The sequence below is a fragment of the Oryx dammah genome, unplaced genomic scaffold, assembly GCF_014754425.2.
Source record: "Oryx dammah isolate SB20612 unplaced genomic scaffold, SCBI_Odam_1.1 HiC_scaffold_4, whole genome shotgun sequence".
Taxonomy (NCBI): Eukaryota; Metazoa; Chordata; class Mammalia; order Artiodactyla; family Bovidae; genus Oryx; species Oryx dammah.
Window position 1 is genome coordinate 83359807 of NW_024070188.1, and position 14590 is coordinate 83374396.

General features: G+C 44.2%; 1 protein-coding gene across 4 annotated transcripts in view; it reads left to right on the forward strand.

Annotated features, from left to right (window-relative positions):
• Positions 1-26: 26 nt before the first annotated feature.
• MAP3K4 (mitogen-activated protein kinase kinase kinase 4) overlaps positions 27-14590 on the forward strand; it is a 106046-nt gene continuing 91482 nt past the window's right edge. For all 4 annotated transcript variants that reach the window (XM_040238934.1, XM_040238935.1, XM_040238936.1 and 1 more), the window contains exon 1: positions 27-159. In XM_040238934.1, coding sequence (XP_040094868.1) covers positions 38-159 — 122 coding nt within the window. In that variant the 5' untranslated portion in view covers positions 27-37. The remainder of the gene's footprint in view (positions 160-14590) is intronic.

Below are 14590 nucleotides of genomic sequence, written 5' to 3' on the forward strand. Positions count from 1 at the left end.
CGCTGCCCGCCGCGGCCATGCGGGGCCCCGCGCACGGATGAGAGAAGCCGCCGCCGCGCCGGTGCCGCCGCCCGCCTGCGCCGTCACCTCAGCCGCCATGGAGGAGCCGCCGCCGCCTCCGCCGCCAGAGCCCGAGCCCGAGCGCTGCCGGGCGGCGAGGTGAGCGCGGCGGGCCCGGCGCCCAGAGCGGGGCGCGCCCTGGCCCGAGGGGGCGTGGGGTGTCGGGGTGTTTTTGGGGGGGCCCTCCGCTTCCCGCCAGGTGCTGCAGGAGCATCCAGGGAGCCGCCGGGGCGCAGCCCGGGGCGGTACCCGGGGCGGCCGAGTCGCGCGGCCGGGGCGCCGCGGGGTCCGCGGGAGCGCCCAGCCCGCCGGCCTCGCTGCGGCTTCTCATGCTCGCGGGGGGCGCCCTGGGAGACCCCCACCCCCTGCCTCGCGCTGCAGCCGCGACCCTCGCCTCCAGCGAAAACGCTGCCTCCCCTGCGCCCCGCTCCGAGGCAGGGTGGACGCGAAGCATATACACGCTGCTCGTGTCCGTTCTCCTCCTGCCGTCCGTTTTTGTCCACCCCCCCACCATCCCCGAGGGTGCCTGCTGAGAAACTGCATTTAAGCTCTGCAAACAGGTTGCTTTCTTTTTCCGAGGGTACCCCCCCGCCTTTCCCGGCCGTCGGTAGGAGCCCAGTGCAGACGGTTGCTCGCACGTGCATATCAAGTAAAGGACCGATTTGTGCACAACTTGGCTCCCTCACCGCCCCCCCCCACCCCCGCGGGAAAGCTCTAAGATGGAACTTTGGTGCATGTGGCGTTCGGTTCCCCTAGAGACTGTTCCGCAACGATTATGCCGTTTTAGTGACTGGGAGACGGAAACGCACCATAACCCTGGAGCACTCCGCTCCTCTTGCGTGCCTGTTTGTCTATTCAAATGCCCTCTTACCCCCTGTCCTCTGCATCGCCCCGTATAAACTTGCAGACTGCTGCCCCCTGTCCCCGTAAGGAAAATAACTTCCACATCTGCTCCTGCATCTTAACTGTCTTGCTGTGTAGTTGCAGGAATAAGGGAGTTAAGTGTCCTTTTTCCTCCTTAAAGAAGTTTTAAAAGTTGGTAGCTGTAGTTTGAACCGAATACAGGAACCACATTCGTGCCTGTTATGACCCAGTCGGCCCAAACAGATTTGTTTTTTAATAAGCTGTGAAGAAAGTCGTTCTTCATTTTCCTTCATTCCAAACTCCTGAGATACTCTGGTGAACTTTTAGGAAACAGCCTCTCTAAGTCATGGTACGTGATGCAATGAGAATTCGTTTTGGTCCTTTGGAATGTAGTTAACATTTTTAGAGTTTTTGTCCGGAAGTTTGTGCATTTGTTAGTAGAGGCATTCTTGATTATTTTGACCCCTGTAAGGTTCTCTTTAAAAATAATAATAGTAAGCATTTATCCCTTAAAACGTGCCGTTTATTTTGCTTATGTTAACTGTTTAATCTTGACCAACAGCATTATAGGTATGTCCTATTACTGTCTCTTTTCAAGATGAGGAAACTGAGGCACAGTGTTAATTGTTTTATCCAGGCTTTCACAGCTAGTGCTGAGTTCAGGTCTGGCTGCACTTTCCCTGTGTCTGATCCCCATGAAAAGGAGGTGTGATTTCATGATACAAATGAGCAGATCAGAAGTTGTAAGTCTGTACAGCTGTACTCTGGGAAAAAATGGATATGAGCATTCTTAGGTAAAAGTCAAAGGAACAGAGAGAATTGAAAATGTGCTGTTAAAAATGACTTTCACTAATGATGAAAAGAAACCTTGCGTTTTCAGCCAGGTCTCTGTCTCTGTTATAGTAGAAACAGGTCAGGATAATGGGCTTCATCCAGCTTCAAGTGAGCAGCAGTGCACGGAACAAGCAGATCTTAGAAATATTTTTCTTAGCAGCATCGCAGTTCATTTTACAGTAGCAAATCTGTAGAACATTACTTGACAGAGCTGTTATTTTCTCTTCTGTGCATCCTCACTGTTCCACCAGCTCTTCACTGCAGAGCTGACCTCTGACCAGTGTACTGTACATCATTAGAAGAAGATGTTTCAGCGCTTCTGCAGTTGTGTGTTTGAATCTCTGCTGTTTGTGTTTTTAACCATTTCAGAGAAGCTTGGTGTGCATTTTCAAATAATGCTGGATGCCACACTTGGCCACACTGGGGACCAGTATCGTGCCTTGTGCTACTAGGTTAACTGGTTTGGGGACAGACCAGAGTGAAGCTCCCCTTCTGCCATCTTTGTTCACGTCCTTCATGGCGGTGTGTCATTGATCAGGAAGGCTGATCTAATGCACAGGTCTTTGGTGGAAAGCAGGCCTGCACACGTTAGCCAGGGCTGCAGGGTGGCAGGTGCCAGCCCAGCACATCTGCTCAGCGGCTGCTGACGTGAGAGTTATGCAATGACCAGGGAACACAAGACAGGTTGAGAGGCGATCTTGCACTTAGAGTCTCACTGCCTGTTGTCATTTGTGGATGCCTCTTGTCCTTGTTTTTGATAAATAATTCATGATAAGGATAGAGTAGTTCTTAACAATTTCTTTTTTAAGCTTCTGGGTCAGTTGTAGGAGGATCCCGAAACTATCAGGAGAGCTATTAAAACCGATCTGAAACAGTTTACTTTTGTGATTTCTTGAATCGGCACTTTAAAAAGCACTGATCTTAGCTACTGAAAGCTGATTGGAGACTGTGCCTATCTTCTGTAAGCTTTCATAAAAATGTTTATGTTAAAAATAGCCCCATTGTTCTTGTTTACTGACTGTGTAAAGTACAGGTTACTTGAAATAACTTTTTGAAACCAGTGACTTTATTATTTACTGTAATATAGTTCTTACAAGTTTATTTGAAGAAAATAGGTCTCGCTGCTAAAAAAGAAGTTCTTGGCTATCCCGTCACTCCTAGGTGGTTTGACCCCTGTCTCTCTACCTCAGTGTGCCCTTGGAGCCTGCTTGTCTCAGTCCTGACATGGGATGTCCCTCCCTATGTATTCTCCCTGGTGGAACCCACCTTGTTTAGCTGCAGGCTCTCCTGGCCACATCAGTGGTGGGCGTGGCGTGAGACCCTTAAGGGGACGCTAACCACTGACCAGGGTGGCTTTGGGCAGAGAAGCAGTGACCACAAGCAGTTAACAAAGGGCTCCAGCAATGCAGAAGCTCCCCCTTCATGTTCTAAAATGGGGACGGCTGTCTCTCAGGAAGGACTGTGTGGTTCCCTTTAATTGTCATGTTGTCAGAAGTCTCTTCTGCTCCCTTCATCTGTGTTCTCTGAGTGTCTTGTAAGTCTAGTTCTGAGCCCTGCTGAAATGCCGGGATGTAAAGTCTTGGTTGCTTACTGGATGCATTTGCCTTAATAACTTCCTGTTACTTCATAATTCCTCATTCCTCAGAGATTACCCTTTTTCACTCATAGCAGTCTGTTGTTCAGCCTTCTCATTTGACCAGGTGGTTTGTATTCTTTCTAAAGACACTTTGATGCCACCAGCGGGTAGGCCATTGGAAATGATTTCTTTAAGGAGTGGAGGAGATGTTAGAAAGGGAGTTTGGCCAGGGACTGCCGTGGGTCTTTAAAAGGTGGCATTCCCTGGGCAGGATAAGGTAAGCAAGGTCCAGGCATGGAGCTTCAGCTCCCACTTGGCTTCGTCTGTGGCTGGTGGGTCAGTGTACCCTCTTGCAAAGTAGAGTTAAGAGATTGATTGGTCAGCATGATATCAGCAAGGGAGATTAGTGGAATGATCTCAGACTGATGTTGGGCATACCCCCTGCTCCCAGGATGAGAAGCGTGTGACACAGTCTTACTCTCAGGCTTTCGTTTCCCTAGACTTCACACGCTTGCTTATTTCCCCCATCGGTCACTTGTTATTCAGTCACTGAGTTGTGTCCGACCCTGCGACCCCATGGACTGCAGCATGCCAGGCTCCTCTGTGCTCCACTGTCTCCTGGAGTTTGCTAAACTCATGTCCATTGAGTCGGTGATGCTATCCGACCATCTCATCCTCTGTTGTCCCCTTCTCCTCCTGCCTTCAATCTTTCCCAGCATCAGGGTCTTTTCCAGTGAGTCAGCTCTTCACATCAGGTGGCCAAAGTATTGGAGATTCAGCATCAGCATCAGTCCTTCCAATGAATATTCAGGGTTGATTTCTTTTAGAATTGACTGGTTGGATCTCCTTGCAGTCCAGGGGACTCATTGATCACTAACTTCCCTTAGTTGGTTAAGTTATAGTGTGTTTATTTTTAACCTTTAATCTTCCTTTAATTAGATTATGACAAACCTTGCTTTTCCTGCTTTACTTTGAGGTATATTGTATCCTTGTCCCTTAAAGACGAGGGTTTTAAAAAACCATCAGTGGTAGATTTTTGCTAATGGTAAGTCTCAGAGGATCACCTACCTTCTCCACCCTCCCCATAATCCACTCCTCTGACACCGCACCCCCGACAAAGAGTCCTTTGGCTGGTTTCTGAAAAGGTGTGGCAAAGATGTCGGTGATTATTGGTGCTTTCCTAAAATGCTTTTTGTCTCTTCTGAGTGTTGTGTTCAGAAAAGATCATGATGGCATGTGGTTTTTCTGGATTTAAGTCATAAAATTAAATGTAAAAAACTTAGACCCACATGAAAAAATTCTGTGTAGCTATTACTAAAAAACCATGCTTTTAAGGTGTATTCAGTGAGATGGGCAAATGCTTGTGATCTAATTCCTCCTAGATAAATCTACACACCAATGGGACCTGTTGTTAAAAAGATTCCCTGGGCACTTCTGGTTTATCCATAGCCACCGCTGAGAGGGCACACAGCCTCACGCACGGGGTGTGGCAGCCAGCCCGTGAGGTGTCTGCTCAGGTCACACGCGTTGCCCCGCCAGCTCGGCCTGTCCACCCTGTCTGGCCTCCCCGTGTGGCCGCCCCTCTCTTGACCCCGTGGCAGAGACGGAGCTGCCCTTGTCTTCCACTTGCCTGGCTGTAGGGGTGGCACTTGAGGAGAGCGAGGCCCCTGGAGCTCTTTCTTAGGATCTTTCAGATGGGAGCTGGAGGACAGAAAAGCGCTTTATAGTAACTGAAACGTATCCTGTGCAGTCCTGAGCCTAGAGGTGGCTCCCTGGAACTCGAGTCACCATCTCAGAGAGAGAAGTAGTTTGGTTTCAGACAGTAACCAAGGGAAGTTATTGACCACTGTCCTCTGCTGCTACATTCATTCCCATTTTTCTCGACTCAACATGTGAAATAATAAATCCCTTTATTTTTGTTTAAACTGTTAATAATTTGAATTAAAACCCTTATACTTAGTGTGATCCTATTAAAACAAAAAAGTGTATATGTGTTTAGAAAATAGGTCGAAGGGATACATGCTACTTTTTTCTAAAATTTTTCATAAGGAATGTTTCATGCTTTTATTTTACAATAAAAAGAGAACCTAACTTATTGTACATTTAGAATTTTAAGTCTCTCTACTTTGCATTGTTCCTAAAATTGAAATTGATGAGATTCTATTTGCTATACAAAGGGAGTGCTGTTGCCAAATTTTAAATTAATTTAAAATTTCTTTTTAAGAATTTTGAATCTATGAACTATCTGAGCTGACTGTATCCAGTTGATTTCCTTTAAGTACTAATGGCATAGGCAGTGTGAAAATTTGTTTTTGATCTCTAAGATCATTTGCTGTATTTTGCAGACATTGATAGACTTACTAGTCTCATGGATCATGTGGATGCCAAATGTTTATAAGGTAGCAGGGAAAGCTATTAAGAATATATTAGGCATTCTTTTAAGAGCATTTTATAAGTGAAGTTCATTTCAGCATAATTTCAGAAGAACTAAGCCTTCTGTGGAAAAAAGTGGATACTAACCTTTGTTTTCAGTGGAACTTTTTTTTTTTCCTTTTTGTATATGAGCAGGCTATTTGAGGATACTGCTGAACTGTAGAATGTTCTGAACAGGGCTTATTAGAGGACAGCTAGTTTAGAGATGTAAAATTAACAAATTGTCAACCTTTTTAGTCTTTCAGAAATATTTTGGAAGAAAATTGAATACATGCATTATTTTTATCGTACCATTAAACATTCTGAAATCTTTTTATGTGGGAACATAAAAATGTAGGTATAACTTGGTTTTCTCACTAAGTGGTTAGAGTTAGTGTTTTGAATGTTTAAGTGTTTAGTTCTTATTCCAGTGTGGAATTGAGCACTCACTGTTTTATTGCAAGTCTTACAGATGGTGGGACTCAAGTGTGCGTTTAGTCTCGCTTTGCATTGCTGGTAGACTTTTAGGAGGTTAGAGCTGGAAGGGAGCTTGGGGACCAGCTGGGCGGCGCCCTCTGTTTTAGAGGCGAGAAAGCCAGCCTGGAGAGGCTGCGGCTTCCCCGAGGTCTCCGGCTCGTGCTCCCCTTTCCTTCTGTCAGACTGTGCTCGCTTCCAGGTCCAAAGCTCAAGGTGCTGTTCAGCTCAGACCCCCGCACCAAACACAGTGGAATACCGTGTTTTCTGGATTAACTGGACTTCACAGGATGGAAAGGTGATGAAGGATTTTTAGGGAAAAAAAAGCAAAAAGAAAAAAAAGAAACAAACCCGACCCTGAAATCTCACCCAGACTCACTGTACACAACTTTTTTTACCCCATGAAACTTTCCTTCAGTCTTTCAGGCTCCCAGAATAAAGAGGAGCCAGTGCTCAGACCTTTTTAGAGATCTCGTTCTTCTTTCCAGTACTTGTCTTTAGGCCAAGGCGGCAGTAAGATCGTAATTTCTGTCTTGGGGTGGTGATACTGAAATTCTGGCTGCAGTTGTGACCTGTAGGAGGAAATATGTTTTACAACAGCGTGTGGATGCTGTGTAACTGAAATAAAAATTTATGGAACAGCGCTTGACCTTATACAATATACTCCAGTAACTCTTGTTTTTGTTCTCTTCTGTTAAAAAAGACTGTTCATCATGACTCATTAAATTGATTTTATCATCCACAAGTGGGTTGTGACCCTCACTTTGAAAAGCATGGCTCCACCGAAATTAAGGGAAGATGCTGTTATACCTTGTCCCTTGAGATTGAGTCAGGAGAACAGCACAGTGTTTGCCCACTAAATGATCTGAAGGCATTTTGAAGAAGCCAGGCATGATTAGGATCTGGCTGTTTTCTTCCTTGAAAACAGTGTTGTTTCCCACGGGCAAGAATAAGAATGCATCTTAATTTTTGTCTCCCAAGGTCGTTCTCTTGGTTGCTTATCCTTAAACATAAGACTTGTAAAGATGAGTTTAAAATTTAGTATAAATTTTGGAGTAATATTGGTATTAGAGTATATGAATACTTTAGATAATTTTTTCATTTTTCTCTGAAACAGTAATATTTATTTATTTATTTTCCAATGGAGTAGTCTTCAAGAAAAGGTAAAAAAGAAACTCATTCTCTCCTGGGGGTGGGGGTGGGGGTGGTGGTGGGGGTGTGTGTGTGTGTGTGTGTGTGTGTGTGTCTGTGTGTCTGTGTGTGTGTGTGTGTGTCTGTGTGTGTGTGTGTCTGTGTGTGTGTGTGTGTCTGTGTGTGTGTGTGTCTGTGTGTGTCTGTGTGTGTGTGTCTGTGTGTGTCTGTGTGTGTGTGTGTGTGTGTGTGTGTGTCTGTGTGTGTCTGTGTGTGTGTAGCAGTTTTCACTGCAGTGAAGTATATCTTTAAGAAAATGATGACCTGGGGTGTTATCTCTACCCAGTTAATTCTTCCTCCTGTTCCTGGTCTTCTCTGAGGCATTGCTCACCTCAGGGTCAGCCTTTCCTTGACCTTGTACCCTTTGACCAGTGCCTGTGTGCCTGCCCAGGCCTGTCCGACTCTTTGCGACCCTTTGAAGTATAGCCTGCCGGACTCCTCTGTCTCTTTGAGATTTTCCAGGCAAGAAAACTGGAGTGGGTTGCCATTTCTTTCTCCAGGGGATCTTCCCAACCCAGGGATCGAACCCAGGTCTCTTGTGTCTCCTGCATTGCAGACAGGATTCTTGACCTCTTGAGGCACTGGTCAGATTAAGTCCTTCTGTTAAAAGTCTTCCTGGTCTCCATGGTTTTCCGCCACGTTCTAGTGTCTCCGCATTGGTGATGATCCATCTGTGTGAATGTTTTTTTCTTGTCTGTCGGCCTCAGTAGACATCAGACTCCAGAAGGGCAGAGGCGTGGTTGTCTGGCTCACTCTGGGTCCCGGTTCCTGGCGCAGTGTTGTAATGATCAGTAGCCCCACTTTTTGGGTGGAGGAGGCTGTGGCTATAGTGAGGAGAGCACGTGGGTGTTGGTACTGGAGTGCGCGCGTCTTAGTCTAGACAGACAGGCTTTGAACCTTACCTCCTGAGTACCAGCCTGTTAAATACTGGGCAGTTATTTAACTTCTTTCTGACTCAGTTTCCTTATTTGAAAAGCAGATAATAATAGCACCTACTTCCTAGGTTGTTACTAAATTAGATGAGCCAATCACCTTTTACAAAAAGTACCCAGTAATTTTTAGCTATCATTATTACATTTCTTTTCTTTTAATTTTTTTCTTTTAAAGTGATAAGGGGGGGAAGTCCATTGTAAGTAATTTTCATAAAAGGCCATCAAGTATGCTTTGAGTCTACATACATTTTAAAACCGTTGCAATAATCTTTATCCAAGAAACATTTGTTTTTCTGTGTCTGTGGAAGTCATAAACGAGGATTTGGGGACCCGGCTTTTCCAAATTCCCTCTTTTGCTTCAGCTGTAATTATTTTGCATCTCATTCCCAAAGGTATTTAGAATTCTGGCCCAAGGATCATAAATCACGCTACTAAAATCAGAAGTGTAATACTGTAGGTTGAATGACTCCTTTAGGTCGTTAGGTATAGCTCAGTCTTTTTTCTCTAGAACTTCTTTTTAGTTTTTTGGTTTAACTTGACATGTCTTTACGACTTAGGTTAGTACTGTTTTCATTTTTTAAAATGTTGTGCATTATGTTTAAAAGTATTGCTTTCCAGATTGATCTAGCTATTATTGCCTTAGAAAAGTGAGTGAGATTACTTTTCTTAATCAGTTAGAAATCTGATTATAAAAGCAACACATGTCAGTTGTAGAAAAGTCTGAGAAGTACAAAGAAGAAAACAGTCATAATCCTACTGTCTAAAAATAGTCACCATTAACATTTTGGCGTATTTCTTCCCTGGGCTTTCTCTCTTATCTGTGTGTGTGTATGTGGGAGATTTACATAGATAAGTTTATTTGTGTAGGTTCCTCCTCCATACAGTTTATATTGGCCTGCTTAGTTGCTTAGGTGTGTCTGATTCTCTGCGACCCTGTGGACTGTATGTAGCCCGCCAGGCTCCTCTGTCCATGGGATTCTCCAGGCAAGAATACTGGAGTGGGTTGCCCTTCCCTTTTCCAGGGGATCTTCCCAACCCAGGGATCAAACCCAGGTCTCCTGGATGACAGGTAGATTCTTTACCATCTGAGCCACCATTAGTAGCTAGCATATCATGAACACTTTCCCATGTTGTAAACTATTAAATGACAAACACTATTCCTCATTTATCAGTATGCTCTAATTTAATTGCTTTTGAATTACTTTCTCAACAGTTCTGTCAGTCCTGACTCAACCTACTGGTATGATCTCAGGGTGGTTTAAACAGGCCATCGGGAGCCTGTCCCTGAAAGTGCATGGGAGAGTCCTTCTCCTCAGGCCCAGAGGTGGCCCTTCTTGGCAAGAGACAGGCACCCTTGCCTGGAGCTGATGCCCTGCTCTCGAGGAAGCAGCTCAGTGAAAGAAACCCCTCTCTGTGGGTGATGGAAAACTTAAGAGAAGGACGCGGCAATCCTTACTACAGGGAGCTTGGCGTGGTCTTGGTCTGCCAGGGGCAACCCCCTGTTGCTGCCGCCTGACTCCCCTCGAGGGTTCCGGCACGGTTCTGTTCCTAGAAGTGCTTGGGACCTCAGTTAATCTAACCAGTCTCTTGTCCGGCTTTTTGAGGTGTTTCTGTTTCTTTTGCTGTTAGAAGCATCAATATTATGAATGCTCTTTTGGGCTCAGTCTTTGTCTATACCCAATATACTTTATTAGAATAAAATCCTGGAAATGGAATCGCATTACTAAAGAGTATACATATTTTTCTGTTAGGTATAATCTGTTCCTAAGTACATAATTTTACATATTGAATTATATATAAAATAGGGGCAACTATATAGGCTGTTGGCAGAATTTGATAATGCAAGGATAAAAGAGAAAGAGAGGCTAGTGACCAATTAAGGTTCCTTCAGGTTTTTTTTTAAATTTTAGATTTTTGGGCAGTGTTTGTTTTTATATTGTGTAAGGCAGACGTTTGATACATACAACACGTGTAGCAGGATTTGGCATCTAGAAGTGAGTATGCTTGTGGAGATGAGCTCTGTGAAGAGAGCAGCGCCTACAGATCCCTTCCGCCCGGCTGCTGCCCCTCCTCTCCTCATCGCCCTGACACCTAGCAACGTTCTACATCTTTCATGAGACGTGATGTTCGTGAGAGTCATCTGTGTTTTCTGGGTGCTATGCTGTGCTTAGTCACTTAGTCATGTCTGACTGTGACATTGTGTCTGACTGTAGCCGGCCAACTCCTCTGTCCATGGGATCCTCTAGGCAAGAATACCTGAGTGGGTTGCCATTTCCTTCTCCAGGGGATCTTTCCAACCCAGGGATTGAACCCAGGTCTCCCACATTGCAGACAGATGCTTTACGGTCTGAGCCATCAGAGAAGCCCAAGAATCCTGGATTGGGCAGCCTACCCCTTCCCCAGGGGATCTTCCCGACACAGGAATGGAACTGGGGTCTCCTGCGTTGCAGGTGGATTCTGAGCTACTGTATTTTTGTTGCTTTAAAGTATTTCATTGTGTAAATGTGTCACAGTGTATTTTATTCACTCAGGGTTTTGAGGAGGGTTGTTTTTGTTTTTGCCTTTTTTTTTTTCCACCATTGTAATCATTTTTAAGTGTTCAGCTCAGTAGTGTTTAAGTATATTCATTCAGGCTGTTGTGTGGCAAGTCTCTAGAACTCTTGTCTTTGAAAGGAGACTCTGTGCCCAGTAATTAACAACTCCCATCTCCTCTGCCCCAAGCCCTGATGCAGGAAGCTTTCTGAGGTGGACAACTCCCCAGACTCAGATTTGGCTAGAATGAGGGAGGCCCTGAATTTCAATTCAAGTCACTTTGTGAGAAGACCTGTCAATATATCCCTGCACAAAGTTGCCACTCAGGGGTAGCTAAATTTGAGACTCCTTTTAGCCTGAGGTGCAGGCTTCCCTGGTGGGTCAGTGGTAAAGAACCTCTCTGCTAATGGAGGAGACTGGAGTTCGATCCCTGGGTCAGGAAGATCCCCTGGAGAAGGAAATGGCAACCCATTCCAGTATTCTTGCCTGGAGAATCCCATGGTCAGAGGAGCCTGGTGGGTTACCGTTCTTGGGGTCGCAAAGAGTCAGAGATGACTTAGTGACTAAACAACTACTACCGGGCCGAATAGACCCCAGGAGACACTTGCATCTTAGAATTTAGTCTCCACTCACGATGAACATTTTCCCATTCCCGAACATGACGTCTTTCTCAGCTTCTCGCCTGTGAGTGGATTGGTTCCTGGGAGCCTCTCGCCTGTGAGTGGATTGGTTCCTGGGCATCAGCTGCCCTTTTTGTTTCTTTTCTCCTGCAGTGTTCTCTCACTCCCCTGCTGCTGAGTCGCTTCAGTCGTGTCTGACTCTGTGCGACCCCATGGACGGCAGCCCACCAGGCTCTGCCGTCCCTGGGATTCTCCAGGCAGGAATACTGGAATGGGGTGCCATTGCCTTCTCCAGTGCATGAAAGTGAAAAGGGAAAGTGAAGTCGCTCAGGCGTGTCCGACTCTTCACGACCCCATGGACTGTAGCCTACCAGGCTCCTCCGTCCATGGGATTTTCCAGGCAAGAGTCCTGGAGTGGGGTGCCATTGCCTTCTCCTCTCACTCCCTTAGGCCGGTAATACTTGTATTGTGTAGGAGTGTAACATAAAACATGCCCTGTCTTCAGGGAATTTATAATCTAGTTGAGAGAGATAAGGTAAATGGAAACTTTATAATTCATGATGTGCTGTGGAAATGGTAATAAATTTGCATCTGTCATCTGCCTGTGTGCCATCATTCGAATAGTATCACATGTTTTCTGTAATGAGTCTGCAAACTAGATCATATTTTTCAGATGAGAAAGTGAGTCTTTAAGAGACGTATCAATGTTAGTTCAGAATACCTGCACTCCGGGCTCATTCAGCTTCGTTATACTTCAGAGTTTGTGGTCCTCTGTTTTATGTACTGTCTCTTTAGTCATAAATGTGAAAGGATGTGATGAATGATTTAAATAATGGTTTGCTGTAGCTATAAGAGATCTCACAAAAATGAATAATTCCCAAGTAAATTATACAGGGGTGATAGGAGGTCCCTCTTGACATGATATATTGTCTGAACATACTGTGAGCATTTGCCATCTTAGTAACAATATTTAACCATCATTTAAAACTGGCTCTCTCATTCCATTTTGTGGTTCTGCCATAAACCGTTTAAGTTATTACCAGTTTCTTTCTGTTCCAAATAGCACTATAGTGAACCTCCTGATAACATAGCTCTGTTGGCTCTTCTGGGGGCTTTTGTGAAATCATTTTCTGAATGCAGAATTAGAAAGGAGTTTGAACACATTTAAAAGTTGTAATATCTATCGTTAAATATTTTCTTCTGAAAGATTATAAAAATGTACAGGCCACAAATAGTGCTTGACTTATGAGCTTTCTAGTTTTGAGGATTTTTTAAAGCCTTTGCTAATCTATATAGCCCAGAAAGAGCTATCTTGTTTAGAGTGTCTGGTAACTAATAATAGGTGGAGCTACTTTCATGTTTTCTTGGTAATTAAGTTTATTTTGTGAATTATCTTTTTTTGTATTTTTTCGTTATTTTCCTGTTGGTATCAGGATTTTTCTTTCTAGTTTTAATGAATCTTTTATAAATTAAGGACAGTGTTTTTTTTTCTCCAGTTTAACTTTTTAAATGACTGTTATTATTTTTTACATTTTTAAATGTTCACATAGTTAAATATTTTCTTTTAAGTTTCCTTCCATTTCTTTAAAGCTAGGAAGACCAACACATTTAATTAAGGGAAAATAATTTCAGACCCATTTTTCTGGAAAAATGCAATAAGTACCATTTTCTATGATATTTTGTGGGGAAAAAATATCATAAGCTATAAAAGAGCTTATAATACTGGTTTCTGTATTTTTACATCACTGTAAATCTTGTTCTAATAGCCATGTACCTAGTATATACTGAATAAGTATCTGTTGATGGAATAAGAGTTAATTCAATGAATTATCACTGGCAAGACTTTAATAATTTTACTGATTCTTGGCACCTCTTCCTTTGCACTCTGTGTTCTGGTTTCCTGAGAACTTGTGAATAAAAGACAAAGGCGTGTCCTTTCTTTTAGACTCCTTATGCAGGATGTCAACTCCTTTCTGCATCTCTAGGTTCTGCATCTTACATACCTGGTAAGAGGTCTCCTCTTGGAATTGCTCTTTGAGTGAGAGCTGACCTAGAACCTATCATAAGATCCCCATTCCCTTGTTTTAGTAAAAGTAAGGTTGCATTCTGTTCAAATCCTGCTTGTCCCTGGTTCATATTGAGGTGTCCCTTTGGGAAAAAAAGTAAAACAACCTTTGTGGTTCGGTCGCTCAGTCGTATCTGACTCTTTGCAACACCCATAGACTGCAGCACATCAGACTTTCCTGTGCTTCACCATCTCCCTGAGTTTGCTCAAACTCATGTCCATCGAATCGGTGGTGCCATCCAGCCATCTCATCCTCTGTTGCCACCTTCACCTCCTGCCATCAGATCTTTCCCAGCATCAGGGTCTTTTCCAGGGAGTTGGCCCTTCACATCAGGTGGTCAAACTAGTGGAGCTTCAGCTTCAGCATCAGTCCTTCCAATGAATGTTCAGGACTGATTTCCTTTAGGATTGACTGGTTTGATCTCCTGTTAGTCCAGGGGACTGTCAAGAGTCTTCTCTAGCACCACAGTTTGAAAGCATCACTTCTTAGGTGCTCTGCCTTCTTTATGGTCCATCTCTCACAATTGTACATGACTACTGGAAAAAGCATAGCTTTCATTCTGTGGACCTTTGTCGGCAAAGTGATGTCTCTGCTTTTTAGTATGATGTCTAGGATTGTCATAGATTTTCTTCGAAGGAGCAAGCGTCTCTTAATTTCATGGCTGCAGTCACCATCTGCAGTGATTTTGGAGCCCAAGAAAATAAAGTCTGTCACTGTTTCCATTGTTTCCCCATTTTTTGCCATGAAGTGATGGGACTGGATGCCATGATCTTCCTTTTTTGCATGTTGAGTTTTAAGCCAGCTTTTTCACTCTCCTCTTTCACCTTCATCAAGAGGTTCTTTAGTTTCTCTCTGCCACTAGTGTGGTATCACCTGCATATCTGAGGTTATTGATATTTCTCCCCTTGAAAGTGAAAGTCGCTCAGTTATGTTCGACTCTTTGCGACCCCACAGACTATACAGCCCATGGAATTCTCCAGGCCAGAATACTGGAGTGGGTAGCCTTTCCCTTCTCCAGGGGATCTTCCC